At 40.4% G+C, this 18867-nt stretch overlaps 1 protein-coding gene across 1 annotated transcript in view; it reads right to left on the bottom strand.

Annotated features, from left to right (window-relative positions):
- Positions 1 to 13473, bottom strand: part of gys2 (glycogen synthase 2) — a gene marked incomplete at both ends in the record, with an annotated part of 31585 nt that extends 18112 nt beyond the window's left edge. The window contains 6 exons of the mRNA XM_080420579.1: positions 112 to 229; positions 634 to 778; positions 3386 to 3571; positions 6538 to 6729; positions 9823 to 10004; positions 13350 to 13473. Coding sequence (XP_080276705.1) covers positions 112 to 229; positions 634 to 778; positions 3386 to 3571; positions 6538 to 6729; positions 9823 to 10004; positions 13350 to 13473 — 947 coding nt within the window. The remainder of the gene's footprint in view (positions 1 to 111; positions 230 to 633; positions 779 to 3385; positions 3572 to 6537; positions 6730 to 9822; positions 10005 to 13349) is intronic.
- Positions 13474 to 18867: the final 5394 nt, after the last annotated feature.

Raw genomic sequence — 18867 nt, forward strand, 5'->3', positions numbered from 1 at the left:
AGTATAAAGTAACAGTACCTCAAAATTGTACTTGAGTACAGTACTTGAGTAAATGTACTTACTTACTTTCCACTTCTGCTAACAACAGTATACAGTATAAGCCCCACTGACCCATAGAAGTGTCCTCTGATAAACTCCTGGATGTGGTTCTTGTTGGTGGAGTGGAGGTTCTGAAACTCATGCACAGCTGAGAACTTCTTCACGTTCAGCCCGTTGGGGGTTACTACATCTGGAGCATTGATACAGCGGGGGAACATACTTAATGACAGTGTAGTGGAATGGTTACAATATATCAGTGGTTCTCAAACTCTTTCATGTCAAGGACCCCCAAATTAATATGTATTTGGCCACAGACCCCCATTTGAAAATGTTTTGTGTCAGGGACCCCTAAACAAGATTTGTGTTGTTAAAATGTTTCAAATATATTCAAATTTTCTTTCTTAATAGCCAGCAGTGTATATAGGGTTAAAGTGGTAAAAAAAAAAAAACCAAGGACCCCTGGGGGTCCTGGCAACGGGTACGACGAGTACATCAGATAACAGGAGCATTGCACAACGGGTGGGGCCTGTATTCTCAACTTGCATGAAATGGTTTAATCAAGACAAATGTGTCCCGACTCAAATGGTTCCCCACCTGCCTTCCTGTGCAGCATGTGTCTGGCCTCCACGGCAGTGATCTGGGACACGGTGGTGAAGACGTGTGCACAGTGGACCGCTGCTCTCTCCAGACAGTAGCGATGGTAGATCTGCCTCTCCCCTGCTTCCTTGTCAACGTCGAACTGCAACACACACAAAGTCAGCCCTCAAATCAATGCGCTTTAAAACTACAATTCCTACCGTGTGGGAGACCAAACTTCCACCACTCTGCCAGGATGTAATCCCCGCTTGGCCAAGGGAGATATTTTGCTAATGAGCTTTAGGCAGTACTTCTTGTCAACCAGTAGGTGTTCTACCCGACAACAGGGTCTAAATGTCTCAATGGAAGAGTAGCCGAGACCACCTCCAACCACTGCACATGTAGGGATTGCAGCTTTAATAGAGCATTATATCATTCAATGACCAACAGCTACCCCTTAGACTAGATTATATGCAATCAACAGCTATCATGGTAAATCCAGAAATCCATACTAGCATGTAGTAATTGATGTAATGCTCTTTGACACCATTGATCATTTTTGAGAGTCTGAAGCTGTGTGTACTTCCAGCTGACCTGAAACATGTTGATGCTGTACAACATACCTTATACTGTAAGTCATACAAATACAGTACATTCTAATAATCAGTAACTAGTAGTGATGGCCAACCGGTTAATACTAACGGTTACTGGTTAACCGTTAAAAAAAAATTAAGATGAAAAGAAAAGCTTTGGCTTCATATCTTAGAATATATGTAGACCTATTTGACAGTGCAGAAACATAATAGCATCAGTTGGACACAAACATACACACCTCCCCTCTGCAGAGCACTAAACTGAAAGTGACTGGAGTCTGTCTCATTTCTCTACTAAAGTTATTGAATATGATGGAATATGATTAAGGATTACTGTTAATTACTTTTTTTTGTGGCCTCTTTAACAGTTAATGGTTAATTAAGCAGTAAGGCCTAATGGTTACCGGTTAATACAATTTCTCTAAATGGCCATCACTAGTAACTAGATAGGCATGTAGCCCAAGTTTGGGGGTCCCTGGTACAAAATATGTTCAGATTGGGATCTGCGGCCAAATATACATTAAGTTGATGATCATTAACGTTAACAAGTTTGAGAACCACTGGTGTACACCCTCCCACATGAACAACGGTCGGGGTTAGGAGTGACAGGGACTACATGTGTGTGGTAGGAGAAAAGGGGGAAAAGGAAAAAAAAATAGAATTACACTCAGTGAGATGCTAAACCCGTGCCACATGCTATGTATAAGCATAGAGCTAAACTTTGACCTTGGGTTGTGACCTTGACCTTTGACCAATTTGGAAAACAACTATTAATAAATCAATAGCGAAGGACAGCTGACCCTACCCCCATCGATCTGTCAAATTTGATCCAAATCAGATTAAACTGTCCAAGTTAACAAACACATGCCTAGTGATTACAATACTACCAGTCCACTGGGCAGGGCTGTCAAGTCACCTCTGACACACTGGATAGTGGCTTTGAGTTGTGTGTGTTCCAACTGTGTGAGGCCAAACTCAATGTTATGAACAACCCCAATCACAACAAGCACTCAAATTGTTTCCTGTAGGGCACACATCGTATCTCTTGTATCGTGTAAGTGGTTAAGCGTGTTTGATAAATATTTAACCAATGAAAGGTATTAACACGAGTTTGTGACTAAACAATAACTACAGTGGATCCATTGGAACAGAGGTTCTTTCCCCCCCCCCCCATTTCCTGATAAGTTACCGTTTTGGACATACAAGATATCTGCCCGACAGCGACAAAATTGAACTCGGATTGCAATGACACGCGAGTATGAATAAATAAAACAGATGCAATCGATTAATCCGGACACGGATGCTTGTTACACACCTAGGTCCTGTATCGTGCACCAAAGCGGCTGCCAATCACTCATCCAGGCAGTGTGTAACCTTTAGATGTAACCTTTAGGCTATGAGCGGAGGAGGAGGCCCAATTACAAACAGCAAATATGGAAAACGACGGACCGACCCTTCCTAATGGACCTCTTTACTGTTAATGAGGCTTTAGCCACCCTCTTCTCTTAGTGAAAAAGACCAAATGCGCAAATGTCAACATCATCAAATACAGCCTACAGCCAGGTGTAATGTATAGCGCTATCTCGCAAAGTGCGTTAGCGAGGAGGTGGCCGTTTGCTATATTCAATCAGTTTGTTGATGCGGTCTGTGATCTGTGTGATTGTGTGTGTGATTGTGATTGTGTGTGTGTGTGTGTGTGTGTGTGTGTGTGTGTGTGTGTGTGTGTGTGTGTGTGTGTGTGTGTGTGTGTGTGTGTGTGTGTGTGTGTGTGTGTGTGTGTGTGTGTGTGTGTGTGTGCATAGTTTGGGTAAATGTATTACATATATCGTCAGTCACTGTCGGGCAGAAACCTCGTATCTCCATATTTCAAATATTAATGCCCTACTTTGTCTTATGGCAGTTTAGAGTAAAAGCAGTGAAAATAGCCCATGCTATTTTCACTAGTTTAGAAAGATTTTGAAGGTGGTTAAGTACAGTATATCTGTGGGTTCGTATAATGTGACGCGTTGTGAGCTTGCATATCTGCTATTTTCACTACTTTTGTGTGTCACTCTTGTCTGATGAAGTAGGACATTAATTGATAAAAAAAACACAAAGAGTTGAATTATGGAGAAACAAGGTTTCTGCCCGACGATATCCAAAGAGCACCCTCTTCCTATAAGCACCATCTTCCTCACCTTGTCCAGGTTGTTGTAGAAGTCAACGTTCCCGGCACAGAGGTACCGTCCCAGCAGGGTGGCGTGGGTGGTAAACACTGTGGCCATGGGAATCTTCCGGGACCTGCAGAAGATGAGCCCTGCACCCGCCTGCCACTCGTGGAAGTGGCCAATGACGTTGGGATTGTCCCCAAGCTGGTCCGTTAACTGGGAACAGATGATGAAAACTAATGACATGACCATTCCACCCAGTGGTGGAAAAAGTACTTTATTTCTTTACTAAAAGTATCAATACTGCAATGTAGAAGTAGCCTACTCTGTTCCAAGTAAAAGTCCGGAATTCAAAATGTACTTGTGTAAAAGTGCAAAAGAATTGGTATCAAAATGTACTTAAAGTACCAGAAGTAGAAAGTACTCAATTATGCAGAATGTCCCATTTCACAAGTTTTCAAATGTATACAAATCTTTAGAAAATCAGATCTACAATGTGTCGCACTGCGGCACATTGTGAGCTTGTAGATTGGCTATTTTCAAATGGCCGAAATGTATATAGGGCTGAAGTGGTTAATGTATGTTTTGTAATAATCATCAAAATCTACAAAGTAACTAGTAACTAAAGTTTAAAAATAATTGTAGTGGAGTAAAAGTACAATATTTGCCTCTGAGATGTAGTGGAGTAGTAGTAAAATACTCCAGTAAAGTAAAAAATCACACCCAGTGTGAAATGAGCGGTGTATATCACAGTGATGGAAGCTCACTTCAAAAACAGTTATTTTTTTGTGAAAAAAATAACAGTTATTTTTTTGAAGTGCGTGGTGCTATTTATAGGTTATGAATTTCATCATGCGTCTCGCTAGCCAATCACAGTACTGAGCAAAGGGTCTGAATACTTATCAATCACAGTACAGGTTATGAATTTCATCATGCGTCTCGCTAGCCAATCACAGTACTGAGCAAAGGGTATGAATACTTATCAGCCAATCACAGTACAGCGACCCCAACCCCACTTATAGGAGCGGCTATCACCGCTCAAAAATACCTCAAAATTGTAGTTAAGTACAGTACTTGAGTAAATGTACTTAGTTACTTTGCACTGCATTCCATCCAGGTTTAAGTGGAAACAAGCTTCTTCTGAATCAGTGGTTCTCAAAGAGGGGTCCAAGGACCCTTGGGGTTCCTTGAGGGGATTCCACATGGACCCTTACTTATGCTACTCATGGAATTTGTGAGAAGTTAGGTTTTCAAACAGCTTTTCTGAAACTAAGTGTACACATGGAACCAAATGGATTACAGGTCCATTTGGTTCCAATTGTGCACTCTCAGAGTTACAGACCTGTGAGGGTCCATTTGGTTCCATTTGTGCACTCTCGAGGGTCCATTTGGAACCCCCCTCTGGACCCCACTTTGAGAAACACTGGTCTAGAAGACAGCAGAGCCTTTCAGACTCTGAATGGAACAAAACCTTAATTATCATTTTTGGTAACACCTTGTTTAAACAACTATTTCATGTCAAAATAGTTGCTGTGAAAAGGGTCTATTACATTTTAATACAAATGAATTAAGAAGTGGAATTTTATGTAATGCAAATTCTAATAATAAATATTTCAGCATGAAAAGATCACCATAAGTAGCTTGCTTTTGAAGAGATACAATAAGATAAATGAACTGGCATGAAATTGGGCCATTCATTGAAATTTTGCCATCGGTTACAGCAGGGTTTCAAAGTGGGTGCTGTCTCTGTGGCACCCTAGGGCAGTGGTTCTCGAACTTTTTCACGTCAAGGACCCCCAAATTGATATATATTTGTCAGCGGACCCCCATCTGAAAATATTTTGTGCCAGGGACCCCCAGAAGAGAAGATTTGTGTTGCAAATGCAAAATGTTCAAAAGAATTTCAAGATTTTTAAAAAATGTAAAAAAATAGCAGATCTACAAGCTCGCAGCACGGCACGAAGTGACGCGCTGTGAGCTTGTATATCTGCTATTTAAAATAGCCAACTTATAAATGGATAAAGTGGTTAACTACTTTTGCTGGGGACCCCCTGGAACCACCCCAAGGACCCCTGGGGGTCCCCGGACCCCACTTTGAGAACCAATGCCCTAGGGTGCCGTGACACAAGTCCAGGGGTGCCTCAGAATACTTTGATAATATTTGGAATTGATCCATATCACTTCAGTTTAACCACTTAGATCCGCTATACTTAGTGAAACGGACCTACACCAAATCTCTTTGTAAAGCATAGCCGATCTACAAGCTCACAAGGGTGGCTATTTTTGACAAATGTTTTGACAATTTTTTGACAAATGTCCCCCCCCGTCCCCGTCCCCCCCGAGTGGTTAAATGTCAAGTATACAATTATTTTCAACCTGCCCTAATGGAAACTGATATTCTGTCAAGTTTTCCTCATGACGTACTGTATCTTAGGCGGAAATATTTAGATATTTAAGTACCGTAATATGATAAATGTAGGGTCCTATAAGTAAGTAAGTAACAATGTAATCCAGGGGTGCAGTGGATGAAAAAGTTTGAGAGCCACTGTACAGCACACCTATTAAGGATGTAAGCCAGTGGCCCTATTTCATGCCAATATGGCTGCTGTGCATTAGAGCCTGAAATAATAGATGACCTCTTTCAGTGGTGTAAAGTAACTATGTACATTTACTCAAGTACTGTACTTAAGTACCATTTTTAGGTATTTTTACTTTACTGGAGTATTTCCAGTTTGCAGTACTTTTACTTCTACTCCACTACATCTCAGAGGCAAATATTATACTTTTACTCCACCTCAATTATTTGAACATTTTAGTTATTAGTTACTTTGTCGATTATTATTACAAAACATACATTAACCACTTCAACCCTTTATACATTTCAGCCATTTGAAAATAGCCGATGTACAAGCTCACAATGCGTCGCATCGAGCTTGTAGATCTGCTATTTTCAAAAGATTTTTATACATTTTATACATTTGAAAACTTGAAATGGGACATTCTGCATAATTTGTACTTTCTACTTTTGGGACTTTAACTACAGTTTTGTACCAATACTATTGTACTTTTACTCAAGTCAATTTTGAATTCCAAACGTTTACTTGTAACAGAGTATTTTTATATTGCAGTATTGATACTTTTACTCACGTAAAACATGTGAGTATACTTTTTCCACCACTGACCTCTTTGAAGAACCAGGCCACCAGGGAACCCAGAATGAGTGAGTCGCTGGCCTCTCGGTCGTTGAAAGGCAGTCCGATGCCACAGGTGTCCCACAGGTCCGCTTTCCAGCGGTCCAGGTTCCAGGCGGCCGAGCCAATGTCAAACAGAATCACATAGGGGCTGCCTTCGATCAGCCAGCGGCCGAAGTGGACCTGCAACACAAACAACATGTTAGTATGACCAGGTCTTAATGAGTGATTTGTGAAACAGAGTGAAAGGAGTCCCCCAAACTATATCCCTAAATAAATGATACAATTTATACAATAAGGAGGTTTTATTGTTCCTACATACTTCCCACCAGGTGAATAAATCACAGATTGAGGCTTTAACCTTTGCTTTTATATGAAATATCCGAGACTATTGAGATTTTATGGAAGATGCTAGTTTGACCACTTCAAATGCTCTAATCTTAAAATAATAGCCTGTCTTCAAGTTCTCAATGCATTGAGAGCTTGCAGATAGGCAATTTTTGCTGCACAACATGCTTTCATAGCAGACATGCTGGCTTCTATGGAATCCAAATGACTTAAATCAGTCGACTGAGAACTTTAATCCATGCAAACAACCCATTCAGTACTCTTTACTACGTGTTATCTATTGATAGGCCTATTGTCTTCTTTTTCACTTCTGTTAAACGTCCAAAACCTGCAGTTCAGTTACGGACAACTTTTGACTTGTTTTGGCAAAATGTCTCAATGGTTCATGGCTGCCATCTTGTGGCTAAATTGAGCAATAGCCTGCTGTCCGTTGGCTGGTGTTACGGATACAGGATAGGTGGGCACTAGGGACATCTGGGCACCTCGATGTACTGTAATTGGCTAAAATAAGTAAGTCTTAAGTAATGTAAAGTATACATGATGTGAACATGCACCGTACATCATCATCAGACTTAAATGTATTCTTCAACTTATTATCATGCTAAACATGACATAGAGGTTTTGTAGCCATTTGTAGCAATTGTAGAAATATCATTTTTTGTCAGATTTGAAGCATGTTCTAATCATGTATACTTTACTTTACTTAAAACATTTTCCAAATATAGTTTATATTTTTTTACATTTTGGACAAAATAGCCAATTTTACATCGAGGTGCCCAGATGTCCCTATAGTGCCCACTTATCCTGTTACCTGTGTTACCTATGATACAAATTAAGCTCTGTTTTTCATTTAGTGTAACAGAGCCTGTCCAGTGAGCCAACATCCACAGTACCAGCACCCTGACGCCTGTTTGACCAGAATGAAACACAACCTTAATTAGTAAAAGAGGAGAGGTCCGAGCACTCCTTACACCTCACACCTACAACTCATCTAACCCCTGCTCATTATGCTAGGGTGGGATGGCTCAGGGTAGAGAACACAGTACAGCAACTTGCAATGGGCCTGGGCCTACAAGATACACGACTACAGTCACAAACACAAAGACACCCATGATGTACCTGTCAAACTACTTCAAAGACATCCACAAACACAACACCAGAGCGCCACAAATCACGTTCAACCCAGATTTGGCTCAAACAAGGGGTTCGTTCTACTGCTATGCCACCAACATGTAGAATGCCCTACCAACAGTCATAAAAAAAAGTGTGAATCCTACTCTCCTTCAAACCCGCTATAAAAGAGCACCTACAGGTGGCTGCAATTAGGACTAGCCCCTGTAAAAAGTCCAAGCCTATCACCCCCCCCCCCCCCAACTGTTTACTGTTGCCTACTTATTTCCCTTTTTGATTACTACTCGTTTATATGGTGTTTTTGCATAGTATTGCATATTTGTCTGTCACTAAACGTTTCAATGAATTGAATACACAGGACCCCAATAGAAACAAGCCATAGACTAATAGTGCTTTCTTGGGTTTTAATCCTTTTAGCAGACCTTGTATAGCACTGTACTTTCTGTGCTTTTTTTTGCAAACTGTTAATAAAATATTCAGTCAATCAATCAATCAAACTAAAAAAATATAAGGAGAGGGCATAAAATCTTGGTACTTTAATTATCATGTTTACAAAAAGCTTTAAAACCAACATGTTTCGACCAGCAACTGGTCTTCATCAGGGCAAGTACAGTATGAGACCGACAAACAAACACAGGTCAATCACCATAAGTGTAGCAAACACACCCAGAACTCACACATGTGTGCCTGAGCACCACCACACTGATAAGGACAGCGCAGGAACAGAGGTGGGGATCGGCTTAGGAAATTAAATCAACAGGAAACCTATTGGATCCACTCCCTCCTCCGGGTCTAAATGAGGATATTGACTTTAGGCTATGTGTTTTCTTTAGTTTTTTTTCAAATATAGCCTATACTCTATGTTTTAACTTTTATTCTCTGTAATTTTGTTTCTCTTGCTGCCATCTTGCTTTATTTTTGTGTATGCATTTAGCTTTCTCTTAATATAGCCTCCTTAATATGTTAATTGATTGATTGCTCCTGTGTTGTTCCTGTGTTTTTCTCATGTCCTTATCAGTGTGGTGCTAAGGCACACACGTATGTAGTTCTGGGTGTGTGCAGTGCACCCATTTGCTACACTAATGGTGATTGACTAAACGGTGCTTCCGCATCTCTCACGTGTTCTGACATTATGGACCAGTGTTTGTTTGTCAGACTCATACTTGCCAAGTTGCCCTGATGAAGACCAGTTGCTGGTCAAAACATGTTGGCTTTTAAAAAAAAAAAAACATAATTAAAGTAGCCTACCTTGATTTTACCCCTCTCCTCCATTATATCTTTTGAGCGCTCGGATGGATCTCTCCTCTTTTTCAAGTTTTGGTTCCTGCTGATCCTAGAAGCGCCAATCTACGTTTTTAACTCAACTCTTATCTCCATTGACCACCTGGTTGATCTCTCTCTTAAAAAACGTATTAGTATCATACTGTAGGTAACACCTGAAGGAAGAAGTGGCCCAATTTCTTGCCAGCCTATTGTCATTAGGGTTTACAGTACATGCACGCCATCTAATGGCCACCGACTGTTGCACAAACAGACCTCAGAATCTCCATAGAATTGCCCTTGGGGATCAATAAAATCTCATAGTCTAATCTAAAAGATACTCTGGTACTTTCTCCCCCCTTTGATCTCCTCCCGCCAGGTACCCCGATCCGGGTCACATGCAGCACCAATGTAACAGACGATATTCAAACCTTCTGTGGGAAACCAGAAGGCTACCGCCAGGCCGAGAGAGAATCCCCCCTTAGATCGTTATAATTTTGGGCTCTCTGCTACACATGCACACACGCAGTACAATACCTGGCATCCGTTGTTGATGAGGACGTCCATGGCCTTTCTGATGGCAGGGTTGGGGGGCTCACAGCCCTCCACCTGGGTCTTGAAGTTGTGTTCGAAGTACGGCCCCATCATGTAGAAATTCTCCCCCCATTCATCCACTGTTATCTTGGCCTTGGTCTGTATCACCGTGTAGATTCCCCCAACTGAAACACACACCCCCATGCTCTGTAAAATCCTCAGTGTTACATTGATTCTGAGAGTTCCATTTGTACACTCTCAGACTTACAAATGGATAAAGGGAAGAATTACAGCGCAGCCTACTGTCACACTATAATGGATATTCCATTTAAGTTGGCTATGAACATCTTTTCTTTGACAAATATTTCTCTGATAAAGAAAAAAGGCTCATCATTTTGAAGAGTATCGGTGACTAGGAGAGAGATTGGCTGGTAATACGGCTTCATATTGAAATGGTTATGGTTATGATCAGGATGCTGCAGTGGCCCTTTCACTGTGACCATAAAATTATGTCTTCTGCAAATAACCACCATCAGATTTAAAATAGCCTAGCCTTAATAATCCCTGAGGCCTGATAATGATGCATGTATTGAAAACGCTACTGAAAGGTTCACATTAACAGGACTAAACAAAGCATAACATTTTAAAACGGCAACAAGTTAATCTAAGAAAGGAACAATTGTGTGTACTTTAATCTGTAGTGTCACGAAGCATAAATTTAGACAAAGGATATTGGTAGCCCAGGCTTCCAGCATGACGCCAAATGGAAGGTGGAATAATATACTCTTGAGTCACAGTCGCATCAGTGTAGCTGATGGGATGTGACAAAAACACACTGACTACTGTCTTCAACTGTTCCACCTTCCATTGTGACAAAGATATCACAGTGACCATTCTGTTCATTACGCGTCCATTTGGTTCCATTTGCACACTCTCTGAGTTACAGACCTGTAAGGGTCCGTTTGGTTCCTAACTATCAATAATTTAGCAGGGGAGGGGGCCATGGATAAATGAATAGTACTGAGGATTTTATTGTGTACTGCAGCTATAAACTCTACGCAATACGCATTGAACACTATTTTTATTGCAACATCTCAGAACTGTCTTTTGTATAGTGTACATATTTTGTATTAATTTACATCCGTTCCAACCTCCCATGCAGTACTTTGCTACAGTGTTTTGTTCTGCACATATCTATGCATTTGTACAAAAACATTGATTATAACATTTTGTGTAGTTTGTGATACTCTTGCGTATACAAACACAGACGTGTTTACACTGCATAGTGACGGTGTAACTGTCGCCAAAACACGTGGGAAACATTCGAACAAGTCTCAGATTTGGCCAAAAGAAGACAAATATTTGAGGATGATCACAGTCAAAAAGACATACTGTATGTGACATCTAAATTGCGTCAGACTGGCACTGGCTTATGTAATAGTTGAAGCCAAGAGCAAACATCCAGAGAAGCAGATAAGCTCTGGGCCTGTCCACAACCAGTGACGATATAAAACAACCGTAGTGTCAGTTTTATCAATGTGTGCACACTACGGGGTCAAAATAATCCGTTTTCAATTCAAATGTATGCAAATGTAATGCTCTGATATTAGAAGGAAGAAGGGGATATCGAATAGATAGCCGGTTATATGGGCACACACCCTCAGCCTCTGAAGTGGACTCTATGTCAGTTGTTCTCAAAGTGGGGTCCAGGGACTCCCAGGAGTCATTGAGAGGGTTCCAGGGGGTCCCCAGCAAAATGTGTTAATTTAGCATCAAAAACTGTTTAACAACACAAATCTTGTATGGTGGTCCCTGACGCAACATATTTTCAGATGGGGGTGTGGTCAAATAGATATTAATGTGGGGGTCCTTGATATGAAAGGTTTGAGAACCACTGCTGTATGTGAACTCAGACCCCTCTGAAGTTCTAGTCCGAGATTGGGTTCCCTTTTTATGACACAAAAAGCCTGGTAAACAAGGCGATGGTTCTCTTGACCTGTGCATCGTGAACACAAAGCGATCAAGGTCCACTTCACCCTTTGCCATTGTTATTTATTCCTGTAGGCTTGCCGTAGACAGATTGCGTTTTATCAACCCTAAAAATGAACTATAGTGTGAACAGAAAGAGGACTGAGGCCCCATCAGAGCTGAAGTTGACCAGATAGAGAACCCTTTTCTGTTGGTCCACTTCTTTAAAAGGACTTTGCTGTGCATGTAAATACATGCTGAAGATGTGAAAGGTCCATATAATTGGACTCCAGCACCAAACTTCCACCAAACTGGCCTCTTTCTGACCCTGAGCTGCAATGTGTTCACCTTGCAAGCATGTATTAAGCCACACATGAATAGGATTATGATTATTATTATGATGGCTATTTTATTATGTTTGATAAAGCATGCCACTTATTAGTATCTGAATAAGTAGACAGCTAATACACCTATTACTCTCCAGGTCCAGTAGGCCTACTTATCTTTAGCTTAATATTTAACTCTTCAGATGGCACCATACTGTCTTCACTTACCTTGCATTTCAATATTTACTCATTTAGGGGCAAAGACTCACAACATTGCAGAAAGAATTGTGTTTCAGCCTGTAACCAGCAGTGCTTAAATATTCCTAACTTTCATGTTGCAAAGTCTGTTCACATATCCAACATCAGTGTGCATGGAAACATATGCCACTATTATACAGTTCTATAGAATAAACATGCAAGGCCACGCATGGTCACAAGCCACCAGGTCATGCACTCTGTGGAAGGTTGTCTAACTGTTGCTCTTCATTGCCGTTTTGGTTTAAGAACAAATGCAAACCGCTGAGTGAAAAGCCACTGGATGTCATCATTTGGATGCTTTAGAACAGCATACTGTTCTCAACACTGAGTCTCCTACACCGAAACAAAACAACAACAGTAGACTGAAGCACAGGATCACTAGATCCTGAATGGTATAAATCAGTGGTTCTCAAAATGTTTTGTGTACGGACCCCCAGTTTGATGTGCATTAGGCCACGGAACCTCATTTGACTTCCCCCAACTACAGTACATTTTTCAGGGTTAATTTAACTTGAGAGCGCACAAATGGCACTGCATTTGCGCACACTCAGAGTTACAGACTCTTAAGGGTCTATTTGGATCTTGACTATCAATCATTTGGCTCGGGGCCCCGTCAAGGACCCCTGGGGGTCCCTGGACGGACCCCACTTTGAGAACCGAGACTCCCTCTTTCATTGGTGTGTCACCCATGGTTGTGCCTAAACCCTAACATTTAACTTCACAAAAACTATGTCTAAACCTAACCTTAACCTTAACCTCACATACACTATGCCTAAACCTAACCTCAAAACCCTGTCCACCTGGGCGAAACATTTCATTTCATCTTTATTTATTTCATTTATGGTTTTACGTGATTACATTCATTCCCTTTCTTTTTTTTATTCCACAAATGAAAAGGAGCAGGAAGAAGATAAAGAGATCGGGAAAATAGACTCTCCCTTTTTGAACCACTGGTATAAATAATAAAGGAAAGCTAACCTTTGTTGGTGACCTCCCAGGCTACCTCGAAAAGCAAGAGGTCGTCAACAGGCAGCTCATCCTCCTCCCACTGAGGTAGCACCCCACTCAGCGACGTCATGGATAAGGAACGGGACAGGGGCATCTTGAGATGTTTGGCAGCAGGTCCCAATGCACAACTCAGATGATCCTATTGTCCAATAAATGCTTAAAAAAAAAACGGCCCTGTGGCTGAGGTTAAAAAAGAAATAGATGACACTATTTGGCGGCTGAGGGTAGGTCCTGGAAGGAGGAACACTATAGGAGACAATAAGGTTTTGGGACTGGTGGGGGACGGGACTGGGGATCCACTCCGCCTACTATGTGCCAGAGAAGGTGCAAGGCAGCAGGAGGGGTCATGCACGCTCTGACGGCACCAGACTGAAGTCCAAAGAGGTCGAGGTGAAAGATTTGGGAGAGCCGTCTGTGCTCACGGTTGGGAGAGCACATTGGTAAACGACACTGTGTAGACATATTGCGAAATGCTCGTGACCTCTGGGCCTGTCGGGACAAGGGAAATCATTGACACAAAAGAAAACATTATTATTTTCAACAATGTTGAATTTAGATGTTGTTGCTCTCCACTACAATTATTTGAAAACTTTAGTTAGCTCACAACGCGTCACAACACATTGTGAACTTGTAGATCTGCTATTTTCAAATATTTTTTTATTTTTACTTTTGGTACTTTAAATACATTTTGATGCCAATACTTTTGTACTTTTACTCAAGTACATTTTTAATGCCAGACTTTTACTTGTAACAGAGTATTTCTATATTGCAGTATTGATACTTTTATTTAAGTAAAACATTTGAGTACTTTTTCCACCACTGATTTTTAACCACCTAAATTGACATTCATTAATAGCTCACATCTTCATTAACAGTTGACAGGTGGGGGTTGACATTAAATACACAGCCAAATAACTTTCCATGTCACTAGTTCTCAACCTTTTCAATTTGAAGAACCCCCAGTTTGATATGCATTAGGCCATGGAACCTCATTTGATACAATTTTCTTTATCTCTGGGACCCCAATCTACACAGCCGATATCGTCCCACATATTCATTTTGTTGATATTTTATTCTCCTCAAAATCAGACTTAATAATAATAATGCTAATAATACATTCAATTTATATAGTGCTTTTCTCTGTACTCAAAGTCACTTTACAAAATCAGTACAAAGTAAAACAACTGTATTAAGAGAATAACTAGTTAAAAGGCTAAAAATAAGCAAACAAAAACATTAAAATTAAAAGGCAAAAGGGGGATTTAGAATTACAAGGCGAATGAGTTTTGTAGATTGGGGTCCCAGAGATACAAATAAATAAATAAAAACGTATAAATGGGGGTCTGTGGCATAATGCGTATCAAACTGGGGGTCCTTGAAATTAAAAACGTTGAGAATCACTGACATAGGCTACATCATAAAGATCAACTTGGATCTTAATTGGAGCTGCCACCTGTCTGTGTTTTAGGTTAATCCATGGAACCTTTTCACAGGAAGCATGAAGGGAGGACTCCAAGAATGAAGTTGTTTGTCTTTCAAAGTAGCATCCATTGTTGCTGACACCAATGACATGATTGCGTAATTACGCATTTCTTCAAAGTCCATTAATTCTCCCTGATCCCTTACAGAATTACAGTGGTGGACAAAGTACTCAACTTGGTCAAATATTAGCCTACTAAAAAGAAAGTTGCTCAGTCAGTCCGATTTGTATTAAATAGTTCTATAGCAGATCTACAAGCTCACTTTACTTTTCAATGCAATGTAATGCATTGTGAGCTTGTAGATCTGCTATGTTTACTATATTTCAAATATATTTTAATTATACAATATATTGGTTAATGTGGTTAATGTGGTTAGTGGTTAATTCCTGTGGAGTCAAAAGTAGGCTACAACATTTGCCTTTGAAATGTAGTGGAGTGAAACTTTCACTACATTACATTTGTTGATACTTTCACTGTGAAAGTATTAAAAAATGACTCAACTCAACTTCAAGTAAAGTAAAGGCCTACAGATGAACTCCATGAATTGAGTACGTGAGGACCCCAATTGAAACAAACCAGTAGGCTTTTTGGGGCTTTTCAATCCTATTTAGTTGACCTTGTATTTTGAACTGTACTTCCAAGTGCTTTTTTCTCTGCAAACTTCTAAATAAAGTATTCAATCAATCAATCAATACTCCGAAAATGTACTTGAATACAGTACTCAAGTAAATGTACTTCGTTAAACAATTCCATTTATTCAACATTACATATGGTATGGTGGTGGTAAGTAGGCCAAAGGTAGCGATTGTTTTCTGCTGGTGGCGGAAATGCTTTCAGCGGTGAGGTGAGTGACAACATTTCCGAGAATGCATTACTAATGAATAATTCATTTCAGCACCCCGCGTCGTGGACAGCTCCGCAATTTGTCACCGGGGAGACGCGAGACCGGCTATCCCATTCGCTGTCCCCACACCCAACGCGCATCGTGGATGACCAACAGGTCACACTAGTGTCTAGTGGGGTATATAAAAAGCGCTGGTAAACACATGTGGCCTAGTTTTCTACACTTGCTTGGTGTGTGTGTTAGATGACCATTAACCATCGCACGTTAACATTGTTTGATTGAGAAAATGAGAACTTTGGCACTCGTGGTGGTGTGCGTGGTTATTCGCCTGGATGGAACGTCAGGAGCCTCTCTGCATGGCTTTGAATCTCAGTCTTCACAGTGGACACATGCTGCAGGTGAGTCTTCAATTAAGAGGTGAAAATATCATTATAGGCTGTTGATTGATTTGTGATTCACTAATGCATAAGAGAACCAAAATCATAGGCTTTTTCAATCAAATGCATGGCTAATCCTCACATTATTATTATGATATATTTTGTTCACCTCCATCTGAGAAATATGGCATAGCAATGGGCTTTTGACCAAACATTTTAATATCTTTTTAGGTTTTTTTTTAATTCAAAGACTGTAGTTTTAATTATTTAATGAAATTAAATGCCCAATATCAAGGCTACATATTGCACCTGTCTTTTATCAATGTGTGCACGGAGTCAAAAGAAAACAGATTGGCCAATCTGTCAGAAAACTGAAAATAGAAAAAGAAAATCAAATGTAGACAACAATCAATCAATAAATGAATGATATATTTACAAACTATCTGATAACACAAATAAAGGAATTAATTGGCAACTTTATAAACAAAAATATCATAGTGTGGCTTAACTAACTTTTTTTCCCCTTTTGACTGGATCTGAAATTCAGGTTTAGGATTTCGAATTAATCGATTATTAGTTGATTGATTGCATAGGCTACTTTATTTGGAAGTTTGCAGGGAAAAAGCACATGAAAGTACAGTTTAAATAGGAACTAAATAGGATTAAAAAAGCCCTAACAGCTTGTTTCAAATGGGGTCTAGTTGCATCAGTAACATCCTGTGTTCATTTATCCATCTCACTCTGGAGTCTGACAGTGTACAAAAAAGTAACCGAATGGACCCTTTACATTTTGTACACTCTCATTATGTTGAGCTACATTGACAATTAATTAAATGAATGTAACTGTGTTTCCCCATCCAGGACGATGGCCAGCCAGCTTCCCGGAGCTCTCGGAGTCGCAGAGAAGAAGAGATGTCTCAGATGTTTTCCCGGAGAACTCCAACCTATGCTCGTCTCTGAGGGAAAACGATCTTCTATGCAACGACCGGCGGAGTAAATTCAACCACAACCCGTTCGGGCTCCGCTTTGGAAAGCGTTACAGCAGCTACCTTTACAAAGACAGCTTCACGACACCCAGGATCAGTAGATTATTGCCTATTTTACTATTCCCAAGAGAACTCGAGGTGCCAAACCTTAACCAAGATGTCCCTGCCCCTCCCCTCCCAGCTGGAAACCATTGTATAAAATGTTGAAATTGGCTCGTCAATGTTTTGAGTCTACTTCAAGTAGCCTACATTTGTGATGTGTTTGTTCTATGTGTCAAATAGACTTTTACTTAACATGTTTTCTCTGAATTAAAACTTTTGTACTTATTTCTGCTATGTGCCATGATTGTTACTGATGACATCTGTCACAATGAATAAGTGATCTGATTGAATTAATGTTAAATTATTCCGGTATAGCTTAGTTCAGATTCTATGTGAGGAGAAGTATGCTCTTCTCCCAGGGATTTCAAGCTTTCTGTGCAAAAAGTAATATATGTATGTGCACTACACACATCTACTGTTCTTCAGTTATTCTCTCCATCTAACCACAAGATGGCAGTGTATTACATGATATCTACTGGCTGCTAACATCATCTCACAACACAAAGACCACAGGGCTTCCATAAGGTTCATATTTATTAAGTTACTCATCACTGTTTCACACACAACTCACAACACGAGAGTGAAGGTTACAGTCAGCGTTATTTTTTTCTTTTAGAAAACAAGTCAAGCTTGGACGTTTAAATCCGCCCCATGGCTTTCCATCTCTTTCAGACAGTAGCCTATATACCAGAGTGACAGGGGTTCGGATCCACAATGAAATTCACATTGGTCTTAAGTGTGCCAAAGTCTCTTGGTTACAATTTTCTGTTTTCTAGACAAGGACAGTGTCTATCTGATTGTTCTTTAGGGCCTACAGTGTACGTCTACATGTTCAGGGAGAGGACTTTTGTTTCTAGGCATCCCCAGGGGACTGAAATGAACGACACATGTGCAAACAAAGAAGCAGCAAATTGGCAGACACTTTCATTTTTGTTTCTTTTTTTTTTGTCCTTCGCTTTTCCTTTTTCTTTTTTGATCATGGCCCGAACAAGAAAAAAAAGCTGCAGCACAAAAGGATTCATGGAAGGTAAACCAACTCATCCCCGGAGCATCTAAAACAGCGGTTTTGTTTAGCAGACACCAATGATACAGTAACCTCATGTGGTGGAACAGGGGAAGCTGGTGCTTCATTCTATACTGATGACGATGGAGTGAGTGTGATAAGAGACATGGAAGTTAGAAGAAGGAGTGTGTGTATGGGAGTGTTTGAACGTACTACTGTATGTATTGGCTCTTTTCCACTACGAAGGGTTAACCCAGAACGTCCATAACCTGAAACTTTCCATAACCCGTGAAGTTCTGTTGTTGTTGTTGTTTACGTACAGAAGGGGGAGATCAAAAGATCATTACAAAAATGAAAATAGCCAATCTACAAGCTCACAACAACGTGTCGCAACACACCGCAATGTGAGCTTGTAGATCTGCTATTTTGGGTATTTTAGGTATAAGTTCTAAGGTCTAGGTTCCCAGAGCTCAGGGTTAGGACCACCTCCTGAGCAGGCCCCAAATTAGGTCGTTAGAACCTTATCAAAAAGCGAGCCATAGTGTATGGAAACAAATCCAGAACCTGCGAAATACGTTTCATGGCACTTAGTTCTTGTAGTGATAAAGAGCCAAATGATGTGTATAGGAACCAGTATGTGTCTGAATGCTCATACTACGTGTGTGTACGCTCGTGTTCTTCGGCCCTGCTTCAGG

The sequence above is a fragment of the Gymnoscopelus braueri genome (genome assembly GCF_963280865.1).
Source record: "Gymnoscopelus braueri genome assembly, chromosome: 23".
NCBI classification, from domain to species: Eukaryota; Metazoa; Chordata; class Actinopteri; order Myctophiformes; family Myctophidae; genus Gymnoscopelus; species Gymnoscopelus braueri.